The sequence below is a fragment of the Opisthocomus hoazin genome, chromosome 6 (assembly GCF_030867145.1).
Source record: "Opisthocomus hoazin isolate bOpiHoa1 chromosome 6, bOpiHoa1.hap1, whole genome shotgun sequence".
In the NCBI taxonomy this organism is placed as follows: Eukaryota; Metazoa; Chordata; class Aves; order Opisthocomiformes; family Opisthocomidae; genus Opisthocomus; species Opisthocomus hoazin.
This window is the reverse complement of record NC_134419.1, coordinates 62,633,931-62,652,608: the sequence shown is the minus strand read 5'-3', so window position 1 is coordinate 62,652,608 and position 18,678 is coordinate 62,633,931. Positions and strand designations below refer to the sequence as shown.

The 18,678-nt window shown below is 42.5% G+C and overlaps 1 protein-coding gene across 2 annotated transcripts; it reads left to right on the top strand.

Annotated features, from left to right (window-relative positions):
• The first annotated feature begins 8,532 nt into the window (after window positions 1-8,532).
• On the top strand, window positions 8,533-18,341 carry CCNJ (cyclin J). Of its 2 annotated transcripts, XM_075423495.1 has the most exons (5): window positions 8,533-8,771; window positions 10,453-10,663; window positions 13,055-13,354; window positions 13,441-13,600; window positions 15,266-18,341. In XM_075423495.1, exons 1-5 carry the CDS (start codon window positions 8,703-8,705, stop codon window positions 15,672-15,674), a joined length of 1,149 nt encoding a protein of 382 aa, XP_075279610.1. In that variant the 5' UTR covers window positions 8,533-8,702; the 3' UTR covers window positions 15,675-18,341. The 2 variants fall into 2 exon arrangements, with proteins under 2 accessions (XP_075279610.1, XP_075279611.1); XM_075423496.1 differs by lacking the exons at window positions 8,533-8,771; window positions 10,453-10,663 and adding an exon at window positions 11,672-11,746.
• Window positions 18,342-18,678: the final 337 nt, after the last annotated feature.

Genomic DNA, 18,678 nt, shown 5'->3' with positions numbered 1-18,678 from the left:
TCGATCAGCTAGCAGTAGAAATTTTATCTATATCAGGATTAAAATAGTAAGAGTATAAACTACAGAGCTTATACCGGCTTTATAATTCTATGTGGGCTTTATGTTGGCTGTCAGAGCATGAGTGATTCCTATTCTTGTATAAAGTAACTGCAGCACTAACAGGCAATTGTTGATATAACCAGCACAAGCATAACCCAATTAAATGTTTCAAACAAAGCTGAACTAACAGAGAAACTTTACGCCAGTTCAAAGCTTTGGGTCATGCAGCAACACATTTTTAAACTACTTGTAGGAGTCCTGAAGTTGAACAATATTTCATTAGACCACAAGCCAAATTGGCTCTGTGTCTGCAGCATTATACTTCTGATTTTCATAACAAAATTAATACTTTAAATCTATGTAAAATATAGGGGTTGTGTTTTTTCTAGATCATCACCATGGAAATGCTTATCTGAAATCTTTAATAAACATGATCAGGCAGTAAAACCTAATACTTGGACAAATCTGTCCAATCTGACATGCTTTTTCCATATTTAACCCCTGTGGTCTAACATACATGTTGATTTAGCAATGAACTTCTGATGTTGTCTGAAAAGTCAACTTGTCCTTGGTGACCCCAACCAAGCCTATCAGTGTTTGAGAACTGCTCTGAATATCGGTCTCTGAGGACTTACCAGTTCATGGTGACTCCTATTAATCACCTGCTTCTGCTCTTCTCTAACTCCATCCCGCCCTATGCCCCCCTCCCGGATCAATCACCTGCAGTCACATATTCACCCCAACATTACTGACCCCCATTTCCCTTCACCTTCTGCAGTCCAGAGCTCTTGCTCCCCTACAGCACCATGTAGACATAAAAAGCCAGTCTTGAACATGTAAACACACAGACACATGCAACAGAGTCAATTTAAATGGGACTGTTTATTTTCATAAAACTTTTTAAAGAGGATAGGAATTCAGTTCTGTTTAATTCTGGTGGTTATTTACAAAAAACAACCAGGAACCAACAATAATACCACTTGGCTTTTATAGCTAAGTAACACAGTAAATTGCAAACTGCAGATGGTAAACTAAAAAGAACTCTACAGGCATTTTCAAGCAAAGAATAAATTACGAAATGTAACAAACTTCCATAAAACAAACACCCAGCAGTATCAATCAAATTATTTCTTACAAGCAATACCTACTCTAATCCTTGTCACATACTAAGCAAAGCAATGACTCAAACGCAAAGATTGACTTTTGCCATCTGTTTTTGAAATTGTTGGACCACTACTTAAAGAAAAAACACAAGCTGGCATTTCCTAAGACTGAGGCCATTAGTGAGAGGAGAAACATGAAGTGCTAGTTTGTTTTTTTGCCAAAGAGAATCACGTACAAATTTAAAATATGGTAATGTATAAGTGTTTTACAGATCCTGTTTATTTACCATATTGATAGCTTCAGATTCAGATTGACCTTTATATTGTTTTTTCATACGCAGTGTTTCTCACTCAAAACACTAAGCAAATGTGACTCCATTTTGCCAACAGCGCAAAAGAGATGGTTCTTATACACTGTCCTCAAGATGCTCCCAAATGGGACAGGAAAACAAACACAACTTCATCAGAAATTGTGCACACGATCACAGCAACACAATGTGCAAAGCCACTAAGCAGAGCCCGGTCACAGATGCACACTGACTCTTGACAGCACCTTTCCTCCACGTCTGAGGTTGGTTCAGGGGCAGAATGAGCAATGTCTCACCAGTGGTGGTGGAGGTTGCCCTTTGCTTCCTAGAGCAGAACCTATCCTAATACTGTCTCTTTCCTCATTGTTAGAGAAACAGTCACTGCTGATTAATTTAAACAAAAAAAACACTACTGAACCCTTCTTCCCACGAGGTGTTAACTACCTGTTCAGGGCACAGCTTTTATAGAAGTCTGCATATGTGTTCATCAAACAGTCCCAAACAGAGACCCTAACACAAAACAGGGGTCAGGGTTTCAGGTGGGAGTACCACTGGCAATGAGCTGTGAAACCAAAGTTTGGGTTCATTTTACCCTTCCACCCAGATATCCTTTCAACTGGATTGTTCATTTAACACACTTTTTAAACCAGTCATCACAGCGCTTTTAACAATATCCAAATGGAGGTATGTTTCTGCATTTTTAATAATACAGTAGGTGTAATGAGTCACAATGCAGTGAGTGAGCATGAAGAGTACTGACTCATGTCTATTAAAACATGTCTCAACTAGATGTGTTGTGACTAGATAATTAGGCACTGAATAGCATATGAAGATACCAGGAAGCAGAAGTGAAGGTCTGTTTGTCCATAAAGCTTGAGAAAGGTACATCCACACACTAGCCAGATACAATATAGTTAATCAGCTCCTTCAACACATGACCACGTGCCTGGCAGTAAAATGTGTCCCAAACATAAAAATGTGAAATTCTTTCAGCATGGTGAGACGCAAAGATCACATTAGGAGCCCCTGGGCTCTGGCTACCAGATGCAGAATTGGCCACATCCATCGGACACTATTGCAGAACCAGATCCCAGATCTCATTGTGATCTATGACCAGATTAGGATACACTATTTCTACATAATGCAGCCCCAAACCACACGCTCATCATTACCAACACAACCGAATAAGGTGCAGCACTTCTGAATAACGGATCAAGGAGCACAGTATTTGAAATGCATATAAACCCCGTGGGATTTGGCAGGATTTACACCAGCCCCAAGTCTGCTGCAATGTATCATTCTTCATTTTTGTTTTTTTGCCTCGTGGACACAGAGTAAACCATGCTGTGACCCTGGCAAATACGTGGAAGAGAATGCAACACAGACCAGCTAGTGCTAGAGGGAAGCTGAGGACTCGCGCAGTAGCAAGGTGACCATGAGCCAACAGAATGCCCTGGCACTGAAGGCAGCAAACAGCATCTGGCCTGCATTAACCATAGCAAAATAATCAAAAGAAATTATTATTATTACCCTCTACTTTGCACTTGTTGGACCACACCTAGAATACTGCATCCAGCTTTGGGACCTCTGTCCCACCCCCAGTACAACAAAGACATTGACTAACTGGAGCAAATTCATTGGATGGCCACCAAGATGGCTGGTGGCTGAAGCACTTGCCCTTTGCAGAGAGGATGGGTGATCTGGGCTTCTTCAGCCCAGAGACAGCTCCAGAAGGACCTAATAGCAGCCTTCCCTTACCTAAAAGGAAGTACAGTGCTTTACACATCCCTGCCTTACCCCTGTGCATGTAAATCAGGACAGACTCGAAAACAAGCTCAGTAACTCCTCTGAACAAACAGAGGATATTAATGGTTGCTTTCAGTAGCTGGGTTTCCATTAGCAAGAAACTGGAAGTGAAGTTTTCCACTTGTGCCTGGCTACAGAACTGAAAACCTCCTGGTCAAGTACTTCAACAAAAAGCACTGCAAAGACCACGTCCCTCCGTGGATGTGAGCCCATGTCTGCAGGCAGCTCTGCTCCATGGCAACCACTAGCCAGCAAAAGCATTAATTTTGTGGTACTCTGCCTGGGCTGGCTCCTAATTTGGCAGACCTGAATATATATATATTATATTAAAAAGATATATTTTTATTTATATATATTTATATTAAAAAAAAAATTTCTTTGTTGGACCTTAAGTTTGAAATTAACAGACCACTTTGTCCCACTTAAATTCTGTAGCTATAACTAAAATCAAAACATGTTTGACAGGAACCACAACCTATCACTAACGGCTCTACCTCTCCATCCCTGAGCTAGCTGCACGACAAGTAACCTTTCCTAAATCCCAGTCAAATGAGCTGAAGCCTTCCAAGCAGGAAGTACACATGCTTTAGATGCAAAATTCCTCCAGTCTTGTTAGTTACTGACAAAGTTATTTCCTAAACCAAGAGTGTGACTTACAGAAAAGAAGAACCCCTCAGTACAAATCATATCCACCAACACTCTTCCACTTGTATGAACATTTCCTTCATACAACACATTATCAAAAACATATACATTTATCCTACTGCCAAATAAAACATTAATGGGCACACAGTTTTATAATAGCTTCCGAGAGGATGGGAAAACACTTAAACGCAAATTGTTTATTAAAATGCTTAGTGAAAAGCATGTATCATTGAGACCAAAGCGTTCTCAGATGCTTTCTCTCTTAATAGCCATATTAACAACTAAAGTCAACAGTTCCAAAGGATATTTACCAGCTAAGTTCAAATCTAATAATCACATTTTAGTAGCTATCTCGGAAATCCAAATCCCCAGACAACTTTGAAAATCTTACCCACAGAGTACCTTTAACATTCAGTACAGGCATTTACAAACACAACCCTGGAGTACTTTCATTAGGAGACCGCCCTCACTAATGCTTCACAACTCTTTACCAACATGCCACATTTCATCTACTACCATGATGCAAAAGAGCTCTATGAGCAGTTACAGTCCTGTCTTTAGAGTGATTCATTCCCTTTAATTAAATGCCCTTGAAATATTACTGCTACGAATGTCATCAGATGCAGTCTTTGTTTGAAAATAAGATCAACAAGTACAGTAACAAAAACAGAGCTAACTTTCTCAGCCCTAAGAAACACTTGAACTAAGTTCTAACAATTTTTTTTTTAAATAATGCTAAGTTCTACAAACCTGAGATTCTCTTACATTACAACCAAAAATGCAGTCCTTCAAATACGTATTTTATGGAATTACCATCTCTTTATTCAGATGAGAACCACGTAGGACCATCAAAACAAAATCAAGAACCAATAAACAAAACAACAATTAACATAGTGATTGAGCCATTATTTAAATACTTCTTTCAGTGCTATGTAACCCCAGAATTCAGTATCTGTCCTGGACTCTGCTTAGGCAGCTCAAGTGACCGATTCATCTAATTCTGCCAGTCAAGACAAAACCAAACTTCAAACATGTATCTTTATGACAATAGGCACAGAAGTAAAACAATGTGTCAGTCTTTAGGAACTGTTGTGCTCTTGTGGTCGAGGTACCATTAACACTAAAACAATATACCAAATGGTATAGAAGGAAAAGGTTTCTAATGCAGAGAGGTGGTGGTTCTCAGGTTCAGAGTATTTGCTGTACTTGGCAACTACCTGCAAGTTCTTCATTTGTATTTTAAAAGCCACATTTCTTTTTTCACAGGCCAAGAAGAACCACCAAAAAATTAGGGGAGGAAAAAGCAGCTTAAACACATAAATACGTGCATCAACTCCTGAGATACAGATCTAACCTCCCAGTAACTACAAAGAGAAGTCAGCTCACCCACCATGTCTGAAATTGTGTTAGGATTATAACCTGTGAGTTACAGGTCCATAAATTGTAAGACTTCAGCAGCATCCTCTTTAGAAGATTCCACAAAAATGTTACAAGCATTTTAGTCCAGATTTCACAGGTTACCTTCTAGCCTGTTTTGGATGGAATTAAGCGTCATAATTTTTCTTGGGGAATTCCAAGAATAACAGTGCTTCTTGCTGTCTGGCACCTTTTCAAAGCAGAGACAGCAGCTCTCACAGCCAATCTCATTTCCCCCTTGAGACACACGTATTTGCTTAGGTGATTCACGGCCCTTCACAGGAATAGGATACCCATTTCAAAATGGTTTCTTAACGTTTAGTTCTGTTTTCTGTTCTCTCGGGTTCCATATACTACACATAAGTGGAAAACTTCACATTGCCAGTTTCTTGCTAATAAAAACCTAACTACTGCCACAAAGTAATCTTCAATATCCTCTGTTTATTCTGAGGACTGACTATGTTTTGATTCTGCCCTGACTTACACACAGGGGATGAAGGTGGAAATACTTAGAGCACTGTACATAGCCTTGACCACCAAAAGTACATAAAATGTGCACCGGTTAAAAAAATACCGCTGGTTATTACTTTTAGGACTGATTACAAGACATCCAAAGAAGCCGTATTAACCTATTCTCATTACAGTTGCACTATTCCCATTCCCATTTAAACCCCTAAACTCTGATCTTTGAAACCCTGGACTGTGAAAGCAAACAGCCTCAGTCTGCAGGCTCCAAGACTGTCAGTTCTTCCAGTTGGATTAAGGTGCACACAGAGATGTATGCTTCCTGCCGATAACAACGTGGCTGTACAGAAGTGCTTTGGCTTTTCCAGTATGATGATTTTCTGGATGTCTCCAAGATCAGAAAAACACATGCCAAGAGCAATCCTGGTCTTGGGCAGGATGACAAGGCTCTTTCCAAAGCTATCTTTTGACTGCATGAAAAGCAGACACAGATGCAACTGTTTTCAAGATCAACTCAATTAAAATAGGCTGTAATGGGTGCATAGCAACTTGAAAGCAGGCAACAAAGCAGCATTACGAGGATCTGAAATAGGTAGTTCCACAGCTCGGTCATCTTTGTAGCGTGGCAAGTAACTACAGCATCATTGTTTTTCTCAATTATTATATATAAATGTAATAGCTCTCAGAGTAAATAGCTTTATCAGACAAGCACATCTGAGAAATAAGCCAGCAAGTATCTACTCTTTTTTTTTCCCCACTTAACAATTCAGCAACAGACTGATCCACATGGTAGTTAAAAAGCTCTAGGGGGAGGCAGCAGTGCTAACAGTAATTTCTCCCAACATGTAAGAGTAAAAACATCACTTCCCCGTTTGGGCCCATTGTAACAGGTTTTTAGCATCTTGGTGTTTATTAGCTTTCTCCTCTTCAAGCAGGCAACATGTTTTTGAAGGCCATAAAGGTGTTGTGAGTGACTATGTCTCCACTAGAATCTGCTTTTGAGATTTATCCTATCCCTGAAATACAAAATTTGGTACTACCTTTCTTCAAAAAGAAATAATTTTAAAATCAAAGTTAGTGTGAACATGCACTTGCCTATAAAACAATGTACAGAAATGAGACAAAAAGCCATCAGAACAGCAAAATGGTGCTGTCAAGTCTATAGATCTCAGACAGCTAGTTTAAGTCGTTCAAACATTTTCTCAATTATGCATTCATGCACAAAAAACCCTACATTTTTCCACTTGTTTTTTTCTTTAGAAAACTATGTAGCATTACATAACAAAATCTGTCATAAATGGAAACTGCCCAAGAAACATGTCCTCAAAAGCAAGGGCTTCCACCTGTTAGCACACCTCCGCAGATGAAACAGACCACTGCAGTCCGCAGGACTACCCATTAAAGTTAGACATGCATCTTTAAAGGAACAGCCCTGGCTACAGAGTCATTAAACCGGTTATGTCAAAAAGTTGGTTTCCATTTTCCTAATTAAAAAAAAAATCATGTCTGAGCATGGGTGGAAATGAAAAATTAAATCTATTCCCTCAACCTGAATTGCACCCAAAGCATTTCTTCTGCATCACTTTGCATTGCTTGTCGTGCAAGGTTTTACATCCTCATTAGCTACTTGTTTGGGTCTTTGGGAACTCAAAGATGTAAACCACCGTAAGGCACCAAGTACTCTTTGGCAAGATCTCCATAGCAGGGGGTTACCAACAAGCAGAAAGCATCTAGAAAAAGGTCTTTTGAGTGCAAACCAGGCACGCAGCACCTACTGCGACAGCAGAAGCGCACGCGGGAGCTCCTTCCAGCAAGCCCCGGGCAGGAGGCACAGCTGAACAGCACAGGCCCTTCTCAAGGAGGCCGCGTGCTGCCACAAACCTTCTCCCCGGAGTTCAACGAGTGGGGACAAGGGCTCATCCACAAAATCGAGTGATACTTGCGCCTCGTAACTTTTGCAGCCCCAGAGGCGTCCGTCCTTCACGGCTGAAGGGAAAACGTGCCCGCAGCGCGCGAGCTGAAGGAGCGGCGGCTCCCGACGCGGTCACTCCGCGCGCTAAAAGCCTCACAGCGGAGCCAGGAGGGGAAAGCGCCAGGGGAAAAGGGAAGGGGAAAAGGTGCCACCGGGTGCTCGGGGCTAAGCACCACCCCACGCTCCTGCCGGGGAGAGCCCCGCTAGCCCGGCTCTCCCAAGACACCCGGCCCCCGGCAAGGGACACCCGGCGGTGGGGGTCCCTGCGAGGGGCCAAAGCCCCCAGCCCTCCCCGGGCCTTTATCGGGGCGGCTACGGCAGCCCCGCGGGGCCAAAGCCTTCCCGCGCGGGGCCGCGGAGCACGGCGTGCGCCGTGAGCGCCGCGCCCTGATTGGCGGCCGGGGGGCAGGCCGTGCTGTAAGGCGGCAGGCGATTGGCGGGTGGGCGGCAGCGTGCCGGGGGCCGCCTGGCTTTGTACACACGCCGGCCCGCTCGGCCTTTTAACAATGGGCGAGGCGGGCGGCGCCGCGTGATGGCGGGGGAGCCCTCGGGACGCCGCGCCGCGCTCAGGTGCCCCGGGCCAGGCCCCGCCGCGGCCGCCAGCCGCGCCGCCGCGTAGGGTGAGTGGCGGCTTCGGCGGGGGAAGCGCCGCCGGCCTTTGTCAGGGCGCGATCGCCCTCCCCCGGGGCCGCGGCCGCCGGCTCCGCCGCGCCCCCCGCCCCCCCTCGTGGGCGTGGGGGGGCGGCTTAACGAGCCTCACTTGCGCCCCGCATGGCGGCCAGCTGGGCCGGGGGCCCCGCGGGGCGGGCGGCAGCTGATCGCGTTTAACCGGGGGCGAGCGAGGAGGGGGCGAGGGTGGTGCTGCCCGTTCCGTCTTGCCCCGCCCGCGCTGAGCGAGCACCGCTTCCTCCCCTGTGCCCAGGCCCCGGCTGCCGCGCCGCCCCGCCGATGGAGCTGGAGGCGCAGTGGTGGACCGGACAGCTGGCCGCCGACATTCACCAGGCGCTTCGCTACAAGGTACCCCGGCGGGGGAGAGCGGCGGGGGGCCTTTGTGAGGGCCGCGCCGGTGGGAGCCGGCGCGGCGGCTTGGAGCGGGGGTGGGAGGCGGCCGGCGTTCGGCCCGCCCAGGTTTTGGGGGGAGTTCGCAGTTCTAAACCTCGAAAAGCCCGGCGCCTGCCCCTCGGGCTGTCCGCCTGCCCGCGGCGGTGACGGGCGCCTGGCTGAGCGGGCTGCTCGCTGCCCGCGCTCCGGGAGCGGGCGGGGGTCCGCCGCGCGGGGGAAGGGGCTGCGCGGGTCCCGCTGCGGGATTACTAGCGGCCGAGAGCGGCGGGGCTCTGCGCGGCGCTGCCCTGAGGCTGTGCCGGCCGACCCGGGGCGGCTCCTTGGGGCTGCTTCCATAGCAGAGCGCATCGGAGCGCTCGGAGCTGAAACATGGGTTCACAGTCCCTGAATCTGCTAAAAATGTGCTTTTGCTGCCTGACAGTACTCGATGAGTGGGTTGTCTTTCCTGGGGGTGTGACTGCTAAAGCAGCTTGTTTGTTTGCGAGGGGGGGCGGAACACAAGAGAGGAACAGGATAATTTATTTGCTACCAAAGTTACCGTTATTAAAACTAAGTTAGTGTGAGAGGTGAATTCTAAAGCTTGGCGGGGGGGGGGGGGGGTGTAGTTGGTTTGTTGAGGTTTTTTTCCACTTCAATAGCGCGTTTCAGAGCTTTGAAGTGACCTTAACACTTTGAAAATTTTGTGTGACTCCATTCCAACTTGATGTCATCAGACCATCCCGCTGGAAACTTAATTGTACTCAAAATCCTACTTCATCTGGGCTGCACAATCTAACTCATAAATTTATTCATGATAACAGAAGACAGCACTGCTGCTCTGCTGTACGCAAGAGGAGATACAGCTACTCGGCAGCAGCCTGGGGAATGTTCTTTCTACCACTCCAAATTTTGTATCCAGAGTGGATCATGCCACAGATTTTTCTCATCTGTGGTGTTGGTAGGGCTTTTGTTTTGTGGAGTCCCCCCCAAATCTGAGACTGTGTGAGGTTTATGTATGCCTGAGAGCATACTGTAATCGGTGTCAGTGCAACATCAATCAGATCAGATTAAGTCAGGGTTTAAACATACGTAGGCAAGAAACGTTGACACACGCGCACCCCATTCCTCTCCCTTACGAGGGTACCTGCAGCTAGCTGTTGGTGCCCTTCTCCTGGAGGCAGCTGCAGGAGAACTGGCAGCACTGGAACATGGAAAAGCTTCAGTACAAAGTCTTGTTGCTGGGACTGAGCTGTAGCAGGAGGGGGTTGAGTTAAGCTGTTGCACATTGCATTGAAGCAGTTGAGGAGTTACTCGCATACCCTCGCCATTTCCCTCCTGGGAGGTGCAGCCTTTGCAGTAGAGGTAGTACAACAGAAATGGTAAAAGCTGAAATCTAGCCGATTGCCCAATGAAAAGATGTTAAATTTTAAATTATTATACTAATATTGCGCAGAACCAAATTATTTCTTAGTTCTTCTGTAACAGAACAACTGGATTTGTTCTGTGAAAAGGGATGCTGAAACTTTGGGAACAGAAGGAAAAGGGGAGAAATCCTTTGAAACTTCCATTATAAATTGAGAATATCAGCTATATTAATCTGATACCAATTCAAACTAAATAGTGGTTTTAATAAAATTACATGCTGCTGTCCATCTAGGAGCTGAAGCTGCCCTCCTACAAAGGCCAATCTCCCCAGTTACATCTGAGAAGATACTTTGCAGATCTGATTGCCATTGTGAGCAATCGGTTCAGACTCTGTCCTGCTGCACGACATCTAGCTGTGTATCTGTTGGACCTCTTCATGGATCGCTATGACATATCTATACAGCAGCTGCATGTGGTTGCTCTTTCCTGTTTACTTTTAGCAAGTAAGTATGTAGCACCAAACGTTAACTAGAGCAGTATAGGTTCTGCTGCCAAATACAAGGTGTGTCTGATGGGATACAGCAGATAGGGGAAACAAAATGGTTACAAAAGACAGGCAGATTAGTGTATATCAGTTTGGTCCAATTGGTAGAGCCTTTCTTTAGGCTCTTGTTTTGACTTCTGCTGGCACCTGATGAAACTGAGCAGAGAAAAAACAAACTGTGATTAAAAACCAATGTTTATGCTTGGAAACAAATTATTCTCAGGTGAACTTTCAAAGCTGTAATGCAGGAATAGAAAGACTGTCTTTCTGAGGACATCTCAAAATAGGCAGACCCAGTGCTGGAAATGAGAAATTTGCATATCTGTGATAAAGGAAGAAATTAAATAAACCATATGTAGACTGTACTGCACCCTGCTCATGGTGCTGTGTGGTTCTGGAATACTTTAGATTTCATAAATTGAAGTGTTCTTTAAGCAAGCTAAGGCTAACGTACATCCTGTATTGTCACATGCAAAGAGTAACGGTAAAATACATGGTGAATGCACAGTACTCTGAAGACAGAATTAATTATAAACACTCATTATGAATAGTGCTGCTTAAATTGACCTTGGTGAGATTCTTGCGGTGTGTATCCGTCTTTTGACATTTGTGGACCTCTTTTATATCTCCCCAAAGAGCTATGGGTGTAGTTTGCTGGGATGCCTGCTGGCAGTTGTTCTTAAACCAACAGATTCAGAGAAATAGATCCTGGCAGCTGAACTAACTGTTGGTTAGTTTCTGCTGATCTGTTTCTCTGAATCCATTTTCATTTTCTCACATAAGATATATCACATTGTAGAGGGCTCTAGGCCCTCTTTGTTAGAAAACCAGAGCACTGAGGTGTTGGCTGTTTTTGGTGTGCTGCTTTCCTTCACTGCATCACCAGTCTTCACCAATACAGCTATTCAGCAGAACAATTAAACAAGAAAAGTGTTATTTCAGATTCTTCTGGAGGTAAACTTTGACTGGATGCCACCAGCCAGCAATCTCCTCTTGGCAAAGGATGTGGTGCGGAGTATGAAAACCTCGCCTCAGAAACAATGTAATCCATTTAGGAAAATGGATCGGCTTTGAACTAATACCAGATTTTCATATTAAATTCATGTTCTGAAGAGAATTATAATATTTCTAAAAAAAAAAAACAAACCTCTGCCATCTTTCATAATAAGCTGCAGCAAGAGCTCTGAAAGCCTGGAGTACTTGTTCTTCTGAGAAGCAGTGTATGAACTGGTTCAGAAAACACAAACCAGAATGCTATTTTAAACTTTTGCCCCGTGTGGCTAAAACAAGCTGTTTAATCAGCAGTGCAATAAGTTGGACAAATCACACTGTGATACATCCGATAAGGTTAAAGAAGTAATAAGAGAAATTATTATGTGACTCCTGAAGCTTGTATCTCTGTAATTACTAGAGTATGGGAAACAAAAACTAACGAGGCTGGGACTGGTGTTGGATTAAGTCCTGTATAAGTACCTCCACTTTTGGAAAAAAGCAAACGTTCAGTATGTTCAGTCCTGCAAAACTCTCTAAAAATGTGCATTTACAACATATTGTGTAGTACTGAATAAAGAGTGTAAGATGGAAAGAATTTGCAATGAAATTGAAATAGCACAACCATATGGCAAACTGTATGGAAATGTGACACTTATTTCTCTTATTAATGGGTTTTCTACATACCCGATTTTGCTTCAGGCTAAAAGCATACAGGCCTGACAAGCTGAAGTCCAAGGATAGGTGAAGCTACTAGCAGCGTTAAAGTTGAAACAGTACATATGGCAGTGTGGGTTTTCAGATGCACATTGCTGAAATCCACTTGTTTGAAATGCTGGAGCAGCTTACCAGCTATCAAATCTAAAAAGGTACCTACCAGAACAGGCATTGAAACAGCCACGTTGGCTAGAGCTCTAGCTATACTCCGGTGAGTTTTAGAAACAAAAAGGGTGTGTGGGGGTGGGAGGGTGATTAAAGCCAAGTGCTGTGGTGTTGTGTACGCCAAGTCACATCACAGTGGTATTTCACTGATGATGGGGACACATTATACAATAACTGGGTGACAAAAGCTTGCATATGCAATGCCAGTGGTGTCCTAATACAGCTTGCTTCTGTGTGCCGGAGTGGGAAAACCAACAGGAAACATGGCACTGCACAGTACCGTACACAGTGTTTGACTTAATCTGCTGGAATTTAGCCCTTTATAGTACATAAGCCTTGAGCTTTGCATCTGCAGGAAAGTCTCAAGCTTGTTTGACACAGTAGAATTAAAATATGACCAACACAGACATTAGCTACAATCTGTTTTATAGTTCGCTTGTGCTGACCTTTTTTTTTCTCTTTTTCTGTTCACCTGAAGGTAAATTTGAAGAAAAGGAAGACAGTGTTCCCAAACTTGAACAGCTGAACAGCTTGGGTTGTATGACTAACATGAATTTGGTACTAACAAAACAGAATTTGCTTCATATGGAGTTGTTGTTGCTAGAAACATTTCAGTGGAATTTGTGCCTCCCAACTGCTGCTCATTTCATCGACTATTATCTTTCTATTGCTGTCCATGAGACTGATCTTCATGATGGCTGGCCAATGGTTTGCTTAGAGAAGACGAAGTTATATATGGCAAAATATGCTGATTATTTTCTGGAAGTATCATTGCAAGGTGAGTTATGGATTTCAGGTAATGACTATTGTCTTGATAGACAATGTCCACCTTAAATTAATCTTTTTCTTATTCCTCCTTTTTAGATCATGCATTTTTAAATTATGCTCCTTCTTTAGTTGCTACTGCATGTGTAGCTTCTTCAAGGATTATCTTGCGTCTCTCACCAACGTGGCCTACTCGACTACATCATCTTACTGCATACTCCTGGGATTTCCTGGTGCCGTGTATTGAGCGACTATTAATGTAAGTTAACAGCAGCTATTTTTAAGCTATTTCTGCATCTGTTTGTATACTTAATTGTTGTTAGCACTAAAAGTAAATTTCTTCTTGAATTTCAGTTTTTCTATTCTAAAAATACTTGGGTATTAGGTAATATTGTTAGGTAATAACTATTTTGTTCTTTCCAAAAAATAAAACCTTATTAGATCTAACATCTTTCCTGTTCTTCCAACAAACCTCAGGTTTGCATGTCCACTGAACATCTTTTTGCATGGTTTGAGAATCTGTTTAATAACTTATTCCCAATCTCTGTAGTCTGCTACTAGAGGAAAAAGAGGTAGTAAAGAGTACCGAAGGCATAGGAGGTCCTACTTACTCTGAAGACTCCATGCCTTGGAAGTTCAAGGGATGCTCCAAACAGATTATGGATCAAACATGCAGACTGTTTCAGTGGCCAACGCTGGGGGGAGGAAATGATCAGGAGGTTGTATCCATTTTTCCTGTATCCATTTTTGCACTAACAGCTGACATGAGATGAAAATACCAACACAGGCCAAGTGAACCTTACTGGGAAGGGATGTTACCCAATCAGTTCTTTTATTCTAAACCTTAAGATCAAAACCTATTCCCACCATAACCGCTTTCCGCCTTCAGAAGTTTGCTCTTGCCCAGATCTAAATACAGTTGTGCTTGGTAGAAGCACAGGAGCAGCTGTATTTGGAAGAATCACATGTTCCTTGTAAGTGTGACATTATGACCCCTGATGGCCTCCCTTGGATTCATTAATATGTGTAATGAAAGGGATAGTACTTAAAGCATCCAAGTGCTGCTGCAGAAATGTTTTCAGTATTGCTGTGGAACACTGGGAGTGGTGGGACAACGACAACGAAGCCTTTCAGTCATCTTTGCAGTGCACCATAAAAAGTTAGTAGTCTTCTAGGAAAAACTGGTGAGGGGTTGAATCCCAGCTGTCTTGAAGTGATCTGCCTTGTATAGGCAATACCAAAAAAACTTAGATGGGCCTGACTGAAGTGTGTGAGCGGCCTTAACCACAGCATAAGAGCAAGAGAAAGAGTATGTCTAAATACATTTGAGGCAGGTGTAAATCAAAGGGAATTCAGGTGAGCTAAACTGTCTGGCTTAAGTACTGGGTGGGCTAGAAAACAGGTGATAGGAAAAAAAAAAAAATGCATTTCCACTCCCCAAAGCAGGATCCAATACAAATATACATATGATCTTGAAGTACAGTAATGTAGATCTTTAAAAACCCTCCGATATAATGTATTTGAAAACCCTATACTCTGTTACCCAATTTAAATGAGGTAGAACTATCAGCTAAGTTTTAATTTCACGTTCTGGCAATCTGGCACTTTATTGCAGTACACTAGCACACCTTTAATTTTAGATACTGTTGTATTATTTGTATTGTACTTGGCTTTTTATCTGCATTTTGTGTTACAATGAAATGAAATGCTGAAAAGAAACTATATCCTAAAGAAACAAATGTAAAAACCTTAGATGTCTTTAAAGGGTAGGCTAAAATGATTTTTTTCTTTCTATTTTTTAAAAGCTTTGAAAGCTTTCAGATAATTGCACCATTTGTTAGAGTTCTCCTAGAAGTTAACCCAAAAGAGTTTAAATTCATTTAATACCTGTTCTCACGTATTCTGTCTTCTCAATTTGTTTTAGTGCGCATGATAACGATGTGAAGGAAGCAAACAAGCAAAAAGGACATTCTCAGTCTGCCCAACATACTGTATTTCAGACCCCAGCTCCAACTCCCCAGCAGGCTCATGCTCAACAGCACATACCGCAGTATCTCCAAGCTCATCAGTCTTCGTTACAGTATCACCATCAGACATCACAGCAGCAAAACTGTCAACAGATACTATCATCTAACCATACAGCGTCTTACCCACTTCAGACTTGCCCTGCTGCCTTACAGTCTAGTGTTCAGGCTCGAGGCCATGTACAGACTGGTGCTGCGATGCCACTAGCTGTTCCGCTAGAAGTGAAGCCATGTGTAAGTGTCTCCTACAACCGGAGTTACCAAGTGAATGGACGATATTCCTGTATTACTCCCTGCTTTGAGAGGTGATAAGTACAAAATGGTTTTGTGCTTGTTTGTTTGGGGTGGGAAGTTGTGTTGAGGGGATTGTTTTGTTTTTTTGTAAAACCTCAAATAAGTTTGAGGGCAACAACTGAATCAAAAAAGTGTCTTTCCAGGAAAAGAACAACTGGATTGGCAACAGTACCATAGCTCAAATACAGACTGCAAAAAATAAGCACACAGAACACCCTCTTAAAAAAAATGTGTATACCTGGGGGTAGCAAGTTCTTACTCTGGCACTCAGAATACTCTGTGCTTCTAAGGCACATCTTTGAAATGCTAGTCAAGAGAAAAATAGCTGTGGACTAACTACAGACTTACCTTTTAATGAAGGAGATATGCAGTATTATTTTGAAGACATTTATGTAATACCACCGTACAGTATTAACACTTACTTTAAATTTATTGAAACTTAAGACTCCATTGAATGCCAGACTTCTCCAGATACATGGGGAGCACAGGAAGAAACAGCTCTCATCTGGATAACTCCATACTCTTGCCCCTTTTTCAGCACTTGTGTTGGGTATTTGCTTTAGGCTAAGGCATTTGAGTTAACTGGTATTTTGGCTAGATTTTTAAGTTTTGTACCTCACAAGATAGACACTATGTTTTTGTTTCTTTCACTTCCCCATCTTGTTTATGTTTAAAGTAACTCATACTAACTCAGGGAATTTTCTGCTCACTACTGTGTGCTGCTGGTTTGTACACTTAATTGGGTATAACTTGAGGGATGAAGGTAGAGAGGGAAAAGACTATGGCAAGTGGAGTGGCTTTCCTTCAGGGTATCTATATGTGGAGTACCAAAGGGATACGTTAGTGTTCACAGAATGTAGATGTGAACTACTGCCCAGCTGCGTGGTATTGAGTAATTGAAGAAAAGAGGAAGTTTCAGCTGAACTTGTACTGTACCAGAACTACGACAGTGGCTGTGATTCCTCTGTGTACACACACACAAACACACAGGTATTATTAACCAACAGAAAGCACCCTCCAGTTGTACTGACAGTATCACTCGTACAAAAACAGTACAGTTAAATGCTTAAAGAAATCCAGTTCTGTCAGGCTTACAGTGGAGGGAAATACTCAGGAAATAGTGGGGCAACTTTTTCTTCTACTATTTGGGAGTTCCAGAAGAAAAGGCCGAGATTTACTCTTCTGAATGGGTGGATCAAAAATATATTGCAGAGTGAACTGCTTTATCACAATTATGGTGCTAATTACATAACATTATGGAATTACACTGTCTCCTGTGGAGCGGATAGTCTGATGGTAGAAAGCTTCACTCATCCAACTCTTGGATGAAAACGGTGGTGGAGATATTAATGGCAGATTTTTTTTTTTTTTAATACAAGAAGATACCTGACTTTCCTCTGTGGTAGAATATGGGAGGAAGAAGTATGGATGACAGGATTCTTACTACTTTAAAATATCTTTATAGTATGTGGGTTTAAGGCTTTGTTTGTTTTATTGTTCTTTTACCACCTTCTCCTCCCCTGTCTTAGTGGCAGAACTTAAAATTGTGTACCATCTAATGACACTGAAGTATTCTGAATCTTACAGAGGCTGTTTTGAAAGTAGGGGCAATTAAAATACATTATCAATATTAAAATGAAAGCTTTATCACAGGAGAAGGGGGCCTTACCATAATGTTCAGAATCAAGAGAGGACAGCTGTGTTCATTCTTTCTGGGGCTGAATGATAGCATGCTACAAAAAACTATTTTTGAGGAGAAGAAATCCTGTTTCTCTTGGGTTTTTTTGCATAATTCCCCCCCCCCCTTTTTTTTTTGGTGGGCTTTTGTAGCGTATATGTACTAAGAGGGATAGGAGGGTGAATGAAAGAGATGACCCTCTCTCTGCTCTATGCTAGAGAATCAACTTTGAAATAGGCATAGTGTGGTCAATTCTTAATTAAAGTGCAAGTTGGTTTGGTTTTGGGTTTTTTTCCTTCCTTTCTTCATCTTATAATGAATATTTCCTCATGACTGAGAGTAGTGTTAAGTAGAGACTTTCCACCTCAGAAGATGCTATCCTTTTTACTCAGCGTTGTTACCCACTTAAGAGGGAAATAGACTTCCTTCTGCCAGTTCAGTTTTGTTGCAATGCTATGTCCAAGTCCTCAGTGCTCTAACTACCTCTGATGCTATGAATGTACAGTCTTGTAATAGACCATGACTTGAAATAACAGCAGATGCCTGTAGCGTTTTTTTTCTGTAAAATCCTTAAATTGGCTAACTTGTCATCTTTATTTGTGACACAGCAGTATAGGCTCTTCTTTTTGGGGGTATTAGTAAATTTATCCCATAGGTATTTGATACATAAAAATGTAACTAATACTTAACACTGGAATTATAATGGGCGGGGGGGCTTACTGAGTTAGTTAATACTGCAAATTTACATTTAATAGGGTGTTTTTTATTTGACTATCTTAAGACACTAGGTCAACTGTAAAAAGATCCACTACATGCTGTTTATTTTTAATTTATTACTTAGTCTGAGTGTTTTTCTGACACTACAGCTGCATAATGACTATAGAGAAAATGTACACTGAACAGTTTCAATATATTATTTAAAAGGGCTTTACCAGTGTACATTAAAAATACACTGTTCTTACTATTAGAACCAAAATGTGTTTTTTATGGCATAAATAAGAATGGTGCTCCTAAATGCAAAATGTCCAAAACAATGGAATCTTTGTGAGTGCTATGCATTCAACTTATTTTTAAAAATAAAACTAGTTTTGAGTAAGAAGCCTCCAGTGTATACTATGCTTTTGTGTGTGTGTTTTAAATATGTGAACTGACCCTAATCTGTCTTGCATCATCCCTGTGTATGGGCTGAAGATGTAAGGACTTTCTTCTTTCTCCCCACCCTTTCTGTGACAAGCTTCAGGAACACTCTGACTTTACAATTAAAAACAAAACAAAACAAAAAAAAACACCAGGAAGGAAATCATGCAGGAAGGGGCTTTAAAACTAACTGCACCCACAGCA